Source organism: Pocillopora damicornis, chromosome 5, assembly GCF_964200805.1.
Source record: "Pocillopora damicornis chromosome 5, jaPocDami1.2, whole genome shotgun sequence".
Classification (NCBI taxonomy): Eukaryota; Metazoa; Cnidaria; class Anthozoa; order Scleractinia; family Pocilloporidae; genus Pocillopora; species Pocillopora damicornis.
Genome location: NC_142674.1, coordinates 8,873,119 through 8,886,162, shown reverse-complemented (window position 1 = coordinate 8,886,162; position 13,044 = coordinate 8,873,119). Strand labels below are relative to the sequence as shown.

The 13,044-nt window shown below is 40.3% G+C and overlaps 2 protein-coding genes across 2 annotated transcripts; both read left to right on the top strand.

The window, feature by feature from the left end:
* Positions 1–5,394: 5,394 nt before the first annotated feature.
* Positions 5,395–7,446, top strand: LOC149045041 (uncharacterized). The gene is given in 6 exon segments (XM_089207606.1): positions 5,395–5,556; positions 5,885–6,020; positions 6,205–6,308; positions 6,445–6,570; positions 6,959–6,979; positions 7,076–7,446. Coding segments are annotated over 6 exon segments (696 nt in total). The 5' UTR covers positions 5,395–5,535; the 3' UTR covers positions 7,364–7,446.
* Positions 7,447–7,698: 252 nt separating this feature from the next.
* Positions 7,699–8,250, top strand: LOC149045040 (BTB/POZ domain-containing protein 6-like). Its single transcript, XM_089207910.1, has one exon. It carries the CDS (start codon positions 7,699–7,701, stop codon positions 8,248–8,250), a length of 552 nt encoding a protein of 183 aa, XP_089064036.1.
* Positions 8,251–13,044: the final 4,794 nt, after the last annotated feature.

Here is a 13,044-nt window from a genome sequence, read left to right as displayed (position 1 = left end):
TACTTAGCTTTGCGCCGAAGTTCATACAATGGCCTGGCCAGCCTCTAGGTATCGCCGCTAAATTCAGAGACATCGCAGGCTTTCCATGTATCGCAGGATGCGTTGACGGATCTGACGTCCCTGTGAAACCAACTCATAATGATGACGACGCGTATGTCAGCCGCCATCATTCAAATCTCTGAATTTCAACTTGATAACAGGCCCAAATTACACCATATACTTCTGTAGGAGTTGATGCCCAGTTATTTTAGGCGACTCAGCCTGCGCCTCTAACAAGTGGTTGATCCCCCCTTTCAGAGGAAACGTAGAAGGAGCTCGCCACAGATGTAATAAGGCACATAGGAAAACATTGATGCACTATCGAAAAGGCCTATGGCGTTCTCAAGAAATGGTTCTACGCTTTGTAGAGGGGTATGAGAGTGACAAACATAAAAAGAGCTTCCGAGCTAGTCCAGTGTGCTTTTATATTGCACAACGTCTGCATTCTACCACGACGACGCAGATCTCAACAATGTCCACGATGAGTTGGATATCGGTCGTAGAGAAGAACAACAGAACAGAAGGTAGCGACTGCTGCAACACTTCCTTTGAGTTTGAGGACTGATACACGCTCCACCTTATGCAAAAACAAACTCGAAAGGAGTTCGCCAGGAAAACGAATTACCATCATGACACTTCAAAGCATAAAGGAGGACTAACTGGATTATTACAACTCTTCAAATAACGACCACAAGCACAAACGGACGAAAATGACACTTACACAAGATGTAGCATCCTTTGTAGCATCCCTCGAGCTGTAGCACGCTCAAATACTGTAGTTTTTAGTTGATTTATTTCGTCTTCATTTCACAGAGGCTGTTTAAAGCACCTGGGCACTGAGCTAAAACTTTTTTGGAAGCAACACTAACCTGCCAGAAGGCAAAAAATATATATTGAGGTCATTGATCACGAGGAAGAAGAAATAGCATTTTCTAAACGAAAGTCCTACCACTAGCCCGTTTTATTATTTAATGGTAACATGCAGCTGTACAAAATAAAAATGAAATGAGTATCATGTCAGACCATTTGTAAATAGTGTTGGAAAGTTCAAAATTCCTTAGTATCCCCCAAACATTGTTACTCCCTCCATATTAAGCCCCCCTCCCTTTAACCCTTTACACCCTAACATCAGTATGCATATTCTCTATACTGTTCTCTCTCTAAGGTCCTTACAAGGAGAATCTGTTTAAGAATCAAGAGCTTCATTAGTTTTGATCATTTTATTTATTCTCATGACCTCAACTTATCTCCTCTTCTCCCTCGGATCCCTTGTGGTTTGCTTTCTCTCTGTTGATAACCTAAGTAAGTAAGGTGACGCTCATGGAAGCTAACATGGCTTCTACCGTTAGGTTTCCATTGCCATCCTCTCATCCTCTGAGCAAAATACACCGCAGAAAGTGAAGTCGTAGTTCAACTTCGGGATCATACGATTTGTGTCTTTCACGCATTTTCGCGCGATCATAAGCCTCTTCAATTTGGGAAAATGTTGGATCGAGAGCAATTACAGTTGGTGAAGGAGCTTCATTCCAATTTTTCAGAAGTGCCGTATTTTTGTTGTAACATTTCGAGCTATACCAGTGTTGGAAGAACTAGTGGCCTACCTGGAGGGTCATCTGGATATTTTAGATGCAGTAAGTATAAGTCTTAAAGCGAAAAACGTTATTTAGGTTTTATGTGGAAAAGAAACAGTGCAGGAGTTGAAGAAGCTCTACTTAAGTTTTGTGGACAAAGCTGCCACATGGGAGGAAATTGTGCAATTTTTACATCGTGTAGCACTTAAACTAAACTGGGGAACGGTGTGCATTTTGGGCCAAATAAACATCAATTAATAAGTTTGCACTCATTTTCAGGAGAGGCCCCCGGTAAATTAAATTGCGCGTTGGTAGGTAGTGATTTACGGTGTTTCTCTTGATGTACTATTCGAAGCCTCGGGCATGTTTTGTGCTATACTGGTTGATTTTATGATATCTTTCACCTTTTCGGGGATCGCAGTCCGTTTCCTCTCCGAGCAGCCCACTTTTCGGGATTTAGAGGAACATGGTATGTAATATGAAGACATTTTGATGCGTTTAAAACACTTAGGCTTGCGCTTGTTGTTGCATCCCTAATGTTTAGTTGGTAGACTACCAAGGTGACTTCGTAGTGGCGAGACTCTGATACGTGTTGAAGTGGCTGTAATTCGAGACTAATGCCCAGTTAACAACACCATGTAAATATCTTCCGTGGGCACACAGACTCGGAACTTCGGTAACAGTGAAGCTTTGAGGCCAAAACAGTGAATAAAGGAAAGAACCGGAGCCCTAATTGTGTAAAGGAAGATCTCAGTCAGTCCTGCAAAATGTTGTTTTCCCAATATGTTACGCTTAATGGCCGCGGCAGTTCGCTCAGGCAGTTGAGCTCAATTATTCAATCATTAACTATCATTTCACTTGTTCGCTCGATAAGTGGCCGTTTTGTGTTTTATAGGATAAACTACAACTCGATCGGCTTTTCCTCGTTGGAACTGGAACTGATCCATGAGAGATCGATTTCTTTTCAGTACGGAAAAAAAAGAGCATAATTATACATCCGAAATTTCGAACAAGAGACCTAGCGTACGACAGCAACAATAAACAAGAAATACACGATACTATCGAGTACAAATAAACCGCGCTTGCCGTGCGCTCTGCTTCAACTCGCGCATGAATTGAGTCAAAAACTTTTAAAAAAGACTGGAGGCTCAGAGAGGGCGAAAGAGCCGGCAGAGGCCTTTCCGTTGGATTACATTTGTTCGTGACAAAACATCAAAGTGGCACGCTGATGGAATTCTACCACCGTTAGACTCGTTTATCATTGAAATTCAAATTAGTGACACGTCAGAGACCAGAACTTGCTTTAAACAAATACCATGTAAGGTCATTTTTTTGTATTGAGGTTGTGTTTGTTACGTAACTCCACATGTCAGTGATTTGAAAATTGCACGCTTTTATTTCGCGCTCTCTGCAAATCCGGCTCCTTGTTTGCTTTCGCGTTCATTCTGCCTCGTTGCTTTTTGTGTTTCATTTTCCACGTCGTTGCAGTGTTGAGCTTCATTTCCCGCGTCATTGCAATGGTAAGTTTCGTTTCCTATCTCGGCGTACTTATCGTTCAGTATTTTCCCTTTTCCTTTGAGTGCTTGTGTAAAGTGTTTCACATTTTCTCAGTGAGTTAAGTATAATGCTTCAAAATAAAAGAAAACCCTAGTTTCGTGCTTCGTATCTCGATGAAACATACTAACACAACCAATTTTGTTAAATTCATTCCTCAATGATAATGAAAATAACTTTCATGTTCTGAGATTATGCTCGCAATTCATGTTCGCAGTTTAGGCTCGCACTTCAGGATCGCAGTTCATGTCCAAAGTCAGTACCTCGGTTCAGTCTCTCAATTTCAGGGTCTTTAACGGCTGACATTTGTTCGAAAAATTTATTTCCATGAGTTAAAGCCAATATTGAGTTTTTTCTGTGCTTAATATCAATAATGGACACTGTTCAGATCTATTCGGTCTTTCTCTGACGAAAGGAAATGGCTGTATTCAATGAATTGCTGCTAATCGAATACTCGTGATTGTGCAAAGGCCTCCGAGATCTGGGATTAAGAAATCTGTCTCGTTCGACTGTTAAGTATCTCGCACACTTTAAGGATTATCTTTTACTGAATTGTTGCGTTAGTACCTAGAGCACTTTCTTTCGTTCGATTGATACGTCAGTTACTCGCGCACTTTTAGGATTATTGTTTAATTGATTGTTAGATTGGTGTTTTGCATACTTCAAAAGTTAAGTCTAACTTAGAATCTTATGCACCTCTTGGATTCTGAGTTATTGGATAATTGCGTTAGCATCTCGCGCACTTTTAGAATTCTCTTTCATTGAATTGTTACTTTAGTACCTGGCCCACTTTCTTTCGTTCGATTGATACGTCAGTTACTCGGGTCCTTTTAGGATATTCGTTTAATTTATTGTGAGGTCACTGTTTTTAACACTTTCAGGATCATCTCTAATTCAAAAGTTACATTAGTGTATCGCGCACTTTTCGAATTCTTTTTATTGGGTTATTAGGTCAGTATCCTTCGCACTTTTAGGATTCTCTTTCATTTAATTTAAACGTTAGTATCTTGCCTACTTTTGGAATTATACTTCATTGGATTGTTACGTTAGTATCTCGCGCTCTTTAAAGATTGTGTATCATTTGAATGTTGCGCTATTATCTTGTGTACTTGTAGGATTCTCTTCCATTTACTTGTTACGTTAGTGTAACAAGTAAATGGAAGTTCATGCACTTTTCAGTTTTGCCCACTTTCAGGATACTCTTCGGTCAAAAATTGCGTTATTGTCTCCCGCAATTTCAGCATTTTCTTAGATTGGATTACTACGTTAGTACCTCACACACTTTTAGGCTTCTCTTTTCATCGATTATCATGATGGTTTCTTGTGCACTTTTCAGGTTCTCTTTCCTTCGATTGCATACATTAGTATCTTGGACACTCCTAGGATTTTCTCTTTCGGATTGTTGCGTTAGTACCTCGCGCGCACTAAGGAAATCTTTTTCGTTTTATTAATACGTAAGTTACTCACTTTTTTTGGATTGCTGAATTTTACAAAAATTCAACACTCTTCCTCATTCAAAAGTTACGTTTAATATAGTATCTTATGCACTTTTAGGATTTTATTTAGGATTTGATGACCTTCAACAAAATGGTATTGAGGTGGACGGAATACACTACAAAGTGATATGGTAAATAAATTATTTAATGTCAAAAAACAAATTGTTTCTTTAATGAATTGCTAGAGATTATGTAAATATTCTAGCTATGAACATAACTTATATGTCTGAGTAGATAATAGGTGCACTGTGAATTAGAATCCATTCAACTTGAAACAGGAAATGGTTTACTCAATGAGGCATTTTTCATTTTATTTTCCTAAGGTACTGCTGCTCAGACTGGAAATTTCTCGCCATGGCCTATGGACTAAATGCTGCCACTGGAAAATATTTTTGCATGTGGTGCTACTGCACAAAAGGAAAAATTTGTGATTTCTCAAGTAAGTCTGCATCTAATATACTCGATTATGTTTTAAAAGATAAATTTTGTAAGCAATATTTTGTCTAACTACCATCTCACACACTAACATTGCCATGATAAATAGACATGTTTCGGATACAGGGTATCCATCATCAGTTTGAGGATGTTTACAAGTTAGAAAACATAAATATGAGAGGTGATAGAATATGGCATTACTTAAAAGTGTGGCTATAAATACAAAATGCAATGTTTATTTGACATTTTCCTGATCAACATTCTGTTTTGTAATTTTCTTTTAGTACAAGACTGGCCAATTGAGAGGAATCTTCAGCAATGTATGAAGAACAGTGCAGAAAAAAACCACTAATGGAAGGGAAGGCTCAATTCATGAGTCATTAATCTCAATTCCATTCACACAAGTTATTGTCGACACTCTTCATATTTTTCTTAGGATCATGGGGCTTCTCTTCCATCAAGTAAATACACATTGGAACATTAATGCTAATGACTTAATTGAGTAAGGTCCTCGGCAGTCACGAGAAAATTTCTCAGAAGACCTTCATCTCTGGTGAATCGTCAGATTTGTCTTAGACGTTTTTAAGATTATTTTATGGACAATAGAGTAGTAGTAGTAGTAGTAGTAGTAGTAGTAGTAGTAGTAGTAGTAGTAGTAGTAGTAGTAGTAGTAGTAGTAGTAGTAGAGAAAAGGCCATACAGTTAACATTAAACTGCATAAAACCAAACAAAACCTAAAACAAGCAAAATACCAGTTACGTATACTGTATCTCTAAATCTGCATTACAGGTAAACGAGTTTGTAATCAACAAAAAGAGGATGGATATTCTAGAGAAGGAGCTAGAAAACATTGGTGTCCCATTTAAGTTTTTCCAAGTACAGTATGAGGATGGGTCATCTCAAACACAGTGGACTAGACTGGATGGTAGGAATGCTCATTGTTAAGTTATCAGTTGTCTATAAATACACAAATAAAGTTTAACTTAACTTCAAGATTTTCATGTATTGGAGTTATTTGCATTACTTTACGTATCACAGTGCAATGGCAAGCAATAACTAATACTGATAACAATGAAGATAATAATAATAACATCAATATATTATCTCAGGAAAAGACCTCCGAGCAATCCTAAACAAACTGAATCATAAACCAATCTTTGAGGGGACAAGTCATCAAAGAATGACACACAGAGATGTAAAGAAATTATGGAAGGTAAACATTTTCTTGTGTTAATCTGGTCACCCAGATCATTGAGTTAAATTTTAGTCAATATCTAAGGGGCATGACTACAATAAATTATATTAAAATATACTCATCTGCATACTCGCTATCTTTATTGATAAAATAGGGTTTCAGTGATCTGGTGGAAGTACAGGACTCAGAACCAGGCCAAGAAAGCTACAAAACACCAGAACAGTTCAAGGACCATGCAAGGAAATGAGCAAGATTCTTTTGAGAGGTACACCATGACGAGGTAACTGTGTTCTTTGCAAGTATTGCTTTTATTGAGATAAAATAAAAACGTAGAGTTGAAATTCTTGGCAATATAATTCAACATTGGTCTTTTCCCAGCATAGACAATTAAAGGAAACCCAGCCAAAAATCCATCGAACTCGGTGGAATCCAATCGTTAGATTGCTGTTCAATCAAACATAATCGAACTTGAGCTTTTCAGTGAGTTCAATAATTTTATTATATTATTTATATTTATTTATTTATTTTTATTATTTTTGAACGGGTCTTTTCCTTGGCCATGATTTGAGAAAGTGAACTCCTTAAGTTAATCTGTGATATAATAACACTGAAACCACTAAATTGAAAACGAGGTACTTACCATTATTATTTTTCTATTATTTTTTTAGGATCTGACTCCATACATACATGATACGATCAATTTCTCTGTTGTGGTAATTTCAATGATTTCCAATCCTGACAGTAATTATAAAAGAACTTATTAAACCCTGATTTGTTTTGCTCCAGCTCTAGTCTATCACGTCCCTCAGTTCCTCGAGAAAAGTGGAGGGCTTTCCATTTTCAATTGTCAGCCAGTGGAAAAGAAAAACCACCAACAATCAAGAATGTTTCACCAAGGAACACAGAAGAAATCCAGCTGCACAAAGCAAGTTATGGAAAAAGAAAACAGGAAAATTTATGCCAGAGTAAACAATCTCTACAGAACAAAGAGAACATATGAGAGAAATGCGCAAACAGAGGAGGATCTTGGAGCTCCGCACCTGTACACCCACCAGAATCTGGCGGATGGCTAAGTTTCAAGTTTTTCAGTCTAAATAAAACAAAATTGCTGATATCTGACATATTTTGTGAATAATATATATATATATATATATATATATATATATATATATATATATATATATATATATGAAATAAACTAGATATGAACTGAAGAAATGAAACTACCACCATTTCTGATTTTTTAAACCAGATATTTGAAGCATGCATGTTTTAGCCGCCATGCATCACCTTGATTGTGACTATCAATGGATGATGGAGTTCCTGTGATACATTTACACCAAGGAAGTTAGCTTAAATTTGGAAGTTAGCTTCAATTTTGCAGTTACTCTATTTGGAAGAGAAATACATGATTCTCTCGCTGACCAACCGCTGCATTTTATTCTTGCACGAGCATCTGGATTCAAGTAACATCTTTTGTGTCTTGAAACACTCCAGGTTAATTGAAAATAAGTCCGTCTGGCGTTCTTGTTGGAAATTTACAGATAAAGAAGCCAAAGATGTTTTGGAATCAAGCGAGTTCTTCGAAATGGACCGATCAGACTTGATTGAATTGGTAAAAAGGAACACAATGAACATCGAGGAAATTGAATTGTTCACTGCCATCAATAAGTGGGCGGCAAACCAATGTAAAAAGCTCAGGCTTGACGCTACAATGGAATGCAGTCAGATCCTTGGAGATGACATCATAGACAACTTGAGGTTTCCAGTTATGGAAGAAAACAAATTTAATGTTGTTAAAAGCACTAATCTGTTAACCAAGGTAGAAACACAGGAGGTTTTGAACAACTTCACTGACAGCAGATGGCCAATTTGGTTTTTGCGACACGAGAGGCAATATGACCCTTCATCTCAAAGAACTCTTTATCACAGGGGGCAGATATGGGATATCTTTGATTAAATCATGCCTACTCGACAAAACCCACTCAGCAGCACGTTTCTCATATGAATTTGTTTTTGTTTATGTTGTAATAATCGTATTAGTACGCTTTACGTGTGCTTAAGAGGAGGACAGATGGAAAGAACAGCAGGAAAGAACAATTTTCAAATGAGACACATTTTGGAATGGTGATGTGTTGGTAGATTTTTTTTAGAGAACTGAGATCTGCGAAGAATTTTATCATAAAGAAGTACAAAGCTATTTATCATACAGACACTTTTTCTTACTTTCAACTTCAGCCTTCACTGATCTTTTAAATTAATAGTAATACTGGGATTGTTGGACAATATCTTGGAATATTTATTGATACTTGCAACTGCAACCTTTACTGATATTGTAAATTAATATTGATAATAAAATTATTAGGCATTATCTTGGAGAACTGTACTTAACTACTTGATCTTTAAAAATACAAAAAAAACAGAAATTAGTTTTATCAATTTGTTACTTTGTGGTAGTTTCCCTCAATACCTGAACTTCAATAATATTAACAAAGAGAAAAGGAAACTTTGGATTGAGAACTCTATCAATAGCAATATCAGTAATATTGATACCATGCTGTGCCCAAGAAAGGAAATTCCCTTTCTTTCTCATTATTACCTGCGAAAAGTCATGTGGCTTCACACCTCTTTACAAATAAATGCTTTAAATATGTACGGTACATGTTAAAGGAAGGCGCACTATTAGAGCATGGAAATTCAGAAGAACATAAGCAGTCAGTAAGGCTAGAGCTTCCTTAGCAGGCACCATGGTTACAGAAAGAAATAGAGAAGAAAGCTGAAGTGGCTGATTAGGTGCTATTACAGGCATTTACAGCATTCTACTTCATTGCTAATGAAGAGATTTCAATCATGTAGATTTTGCCGCTTATAGAATTTCTCTCAGTTTGGGGTGAGGGATATGCATTACTTTACACATTGTAGTGTTTTCTGACAGCTGCCAATCATAATGTTCGGAATGCACACGCGGTCCTTATGAAGAGAAGCTATTTTCTGTAGTCGGGTTTCGTCTCACAGGTTGATTAAATATCGTTGTGTTTCTACCGAACGTCTCAGTGGTTATTTAACCGTAAACACCACATCTGGCGACGAGGATTATTCATAGAACACACACACAACAAAACCAAAAGGATTTAACGGGATTTCCGAAGTGATTTCCACAGAAAAATCCAAAGCGATCTCCGAAGCATTTTCCCGCGTAAACATCATGGCCATTTCTCTACCAAACTTCCCACCGTTTGAAGTTCACCTCGATGGAAATGCAGGCCCAAGATGGAAGAAATGGTTAGGAAGATTCGAGAGACTAACTATTGGAATGGGAATCTCCGATGATACGCAGAAGAGAGCCCTTTTGCTGCATTACGGCGGTCCAGAAGTCGACGAGATCTTCGACACGCTTCAAGACGTCGGTGGAGACAAAGATTACAAAAAGGCCGTCGAGAAACTAACTGCTCACTTCTCTCCGCAAGTCAACGTAACGTACGAAGTGTACAATTTCCAGCAAGCCAAGCAAAAAGACGGAGAAAACCTTGACTGCTTTCACACACGCTTGAGAGAAGCCTAGCGAAGACCTGCGATTTCACAAATCCAGACAAAGAAATCAAAGAACAGATTATCTTGAACTGTAAATCGAATTCCCTACGGCGCAAAGCTCTGCGAGAAGACCTCGACTTAGCCGGCCTCATGAAAGCTGGTAGAGCCTTAGAATTAAGCGAAATACAAGCAAAGGAGTTAGAAAATCACGAACAAACCGTAAACGCGGTAAAGTTTAAGAAGAGAGGAATCCCGACACATCTCAAAGGGAAACAGCGCCATCAACAACCTCGCCAGGAGTCACGCACTCGCTACGAGTCACGCAATCACAGCAACTCCCGAAAAGAGAATATTAAATGTAGGAACTGTGGCGGGCCATACCCTCACAAAGACTCCTGCCCCGCGAGGAACAAGAAGTGCACCTCCTGTGGCAAACTAAACCATTTTGCTCGTGTTTGTAGAACAAATCCACCTGAGTCAGCAAAACACGTCACACATGAAGACACGGCTGAAAATGACGAATACGTATACACTATAGGCGGCGACAAGCAACCAACTTGCCACGTCAGGATCGATGGAAAGCAAATCGAAATGATGGTCGACTCCGGTGCATCGGTCGATCTCATAGACGAACGCACCTTCAGAGAGTTATACCAACGGAAGGTACCAGAAGCCTCCAAGCGCAGAATTTTCTCCTACGGATCATCCACACCCCTACCTGTTCTGGGAACCATCGAAGCCGAAATATTCGCCAACGCCAGCAGCACATGGACAACCTTGCACGTCATCAAAGGTGCTTCAGGAAACCTCCTGGGTTTTAACACTGCTACGAAACTTGGTGTGCTCAAGATCATCAATCAAGTCAAACCTGACGAGACCAGTCCCCAGTCCCCCATTAACCGAGATTTGGAAAGCCTGTTCGGTGGAATCGGCAAAGTGCGAGGGAAAGTCATCAAGCTTCACATAGACACTAACGTTGCACCCAAACAACAACCACACCGTCGGATACCCTTCCATGTCAGAAAGGATGTCGAAATGGAGTTAAAGCGATTAGAAGAGCTAGACATCATCGAGACTGTAACGGGCCCAACACCCTGGGTGAGCCCTATTGTCATAGTCCCCAAGAGCTCTGGTGAAGTGAGAATATGTGTGGACATGCGAGAGGCCAACAAGGCTGTTGAACGAGAAAAACACCTGATGCCGACCATAGACGATCTGGTTGCTGACCTCAACGGAGCGACAGTCTTCAGCAAGTTAGACCTTTCGTCTGGATACCACCAACTGGAGCTGGCCCCAGAGAGCCGCTACATTACCACATTCAGCACACACGTCGGACTCCGAAGATACAAGCGCCTCATGTTTGGAATTAACGCAGCATCCGAGATCTTTCAGAACGCAATCGAAGAAATACTCACAGGCCTCCCTGGATGCAAGAATATGTCCGAAGACATTATCGTTTATGGAAAAACTCAGAAGAAACACGATGAGAACCTCCGTGGTGTACTGGAACGGCTGAAACAACATGGCGTACGCCTGAACAAGGAGAAATGTTCCTTTTCAAGGAGTGAGATTAAGTTCTACGGACAGATTTTCAGCAAGAATGGAGTCAAGGCAGACCCAGCCAAGATCACAGCGATCACTGACATGAGCAAGCCAGAAAGTATCGGCGAGGTGAAGTCTCTGCTGGGAATGGCTCAATATGTGTCTCGTTACATTCCAAACTACGCTACGATAACTGCTCCTCTACGACTGTTAACCAAGAAGGACAAGTCATGGCAGTGGGCCGACGAACAGCAACGAGCATTCGACAAGCTGAAAGACAGCCTGATCAAGAATCACGTGATGTCGTACTTCAATCCAAGACTCAAGAGTGAAGTGATAGTCGACGCGAGCCCTGTCGGACTTGGAGGATTGTTGCTGCAGGATGGTAAAGTTATCAGTTACGCTAGCCGAGCACTCAGTGACGTCGAGAGCAGATACTCTCAAACGGAGAGGGAGATGCTAGGAGTAGTCTGGGCAGTCGAACATTTTCATCTTTATTTGTATGGATCAGAGTTCACCATTACCACAGACCACAAACCACTCCTAGGTATCTTTAACAGTCACAAGCCAACGTCAGCGCGCATCGACAGATGGAAGCTGAGGCTCATGCCTTACAACTGCCAACTCACCTATCGACCTGGCAAGGACGCGGAGAATCCAGCCGATTTTATGAGCCGCCATCCAAGTAACATAGAAAGCAAGGAGCGCAGCATTGCAGAAGACTACGTGAACTATGTATGCAACCAGGCAGTGCCAAAAGCAATGACGCTGCAAGAAATCAAGTTAGAGTCGGAGAAGGACGTTTCGCTCCAAGCACTTATCAAGGCCATCGAGACTGACAATCGGACACATCCCGAAGTACAGAATTGTAGTCCCAAAAGTACTGAGAGGCAGAGCTGTAGACCTAGCACACGTCGGACACCAAGGAATGGTAAAAACAAAACGCCTCATCAGAGAGAAAGTGTGGTTTCCTGGTGTAGACAAGATGGTTAAGGGAAAAGTCGACAGCTGTCTACCATGCCAAGCAACAACTACTAGTAAGGCAGAACGACTCGAACCTCTAAAGATGACACCGCTACCAAACGCCCCCTGGAAAGAACTTGCGATGGACTTTCTTGGACCACTCCCTTCAGGAGAGTACCTCATGGTCGTCATAGACGAGTACAGCCGTTTCCCAGAAGTTGAAATCGTCACATCCACTTCTGCTAGATCTACCATCCCGAAGCTTGACTCAATCTTCGCTCGACAAGGAATTCCTGATGTCTTAAAGAGTGACAACGGACCCCCCTTCAATGGCGCGGAGTTCAAGAACTTTGCTGAGCATCTGGGTTTCCACCACCGCAAAATCACGCCTCTCTGGCCAAGAGCGAATGGCGAAGCGGAACGTTTCATGAAGACACTAGAGAAGTGCGTGAGAGCCGCTACCGTTGAGCACAAGAGCTGGAAACAAGAACTCTACAAGTTTCTACGACAGTATCGGGCGACACCTCATTCGACCACTGACATTTCGCCGTGCGAAGCACTTAATCACAGGAAGCTCAAGACTACGCTACCAGAAGTGACACCACCGGTTCTTGAGAAACAGAAGAACATGACAGATAGGGATGCAGAACAGAAGTTGAAGATGAAAGCATATGCAGACCATAAGTTAGGAGTGAGAGAGAGCAAGATCAAGCTAGGA

What these genes read in the sequence shown, in the direction of transcription:
- LOC149045040 (XM_089207910.1), top strand. Translation starts at nt 7,699, where the DNA reads ATGATTCTCTCGCTGACCAACCGCTGCATTTTATTCTTGCACGAGCAT.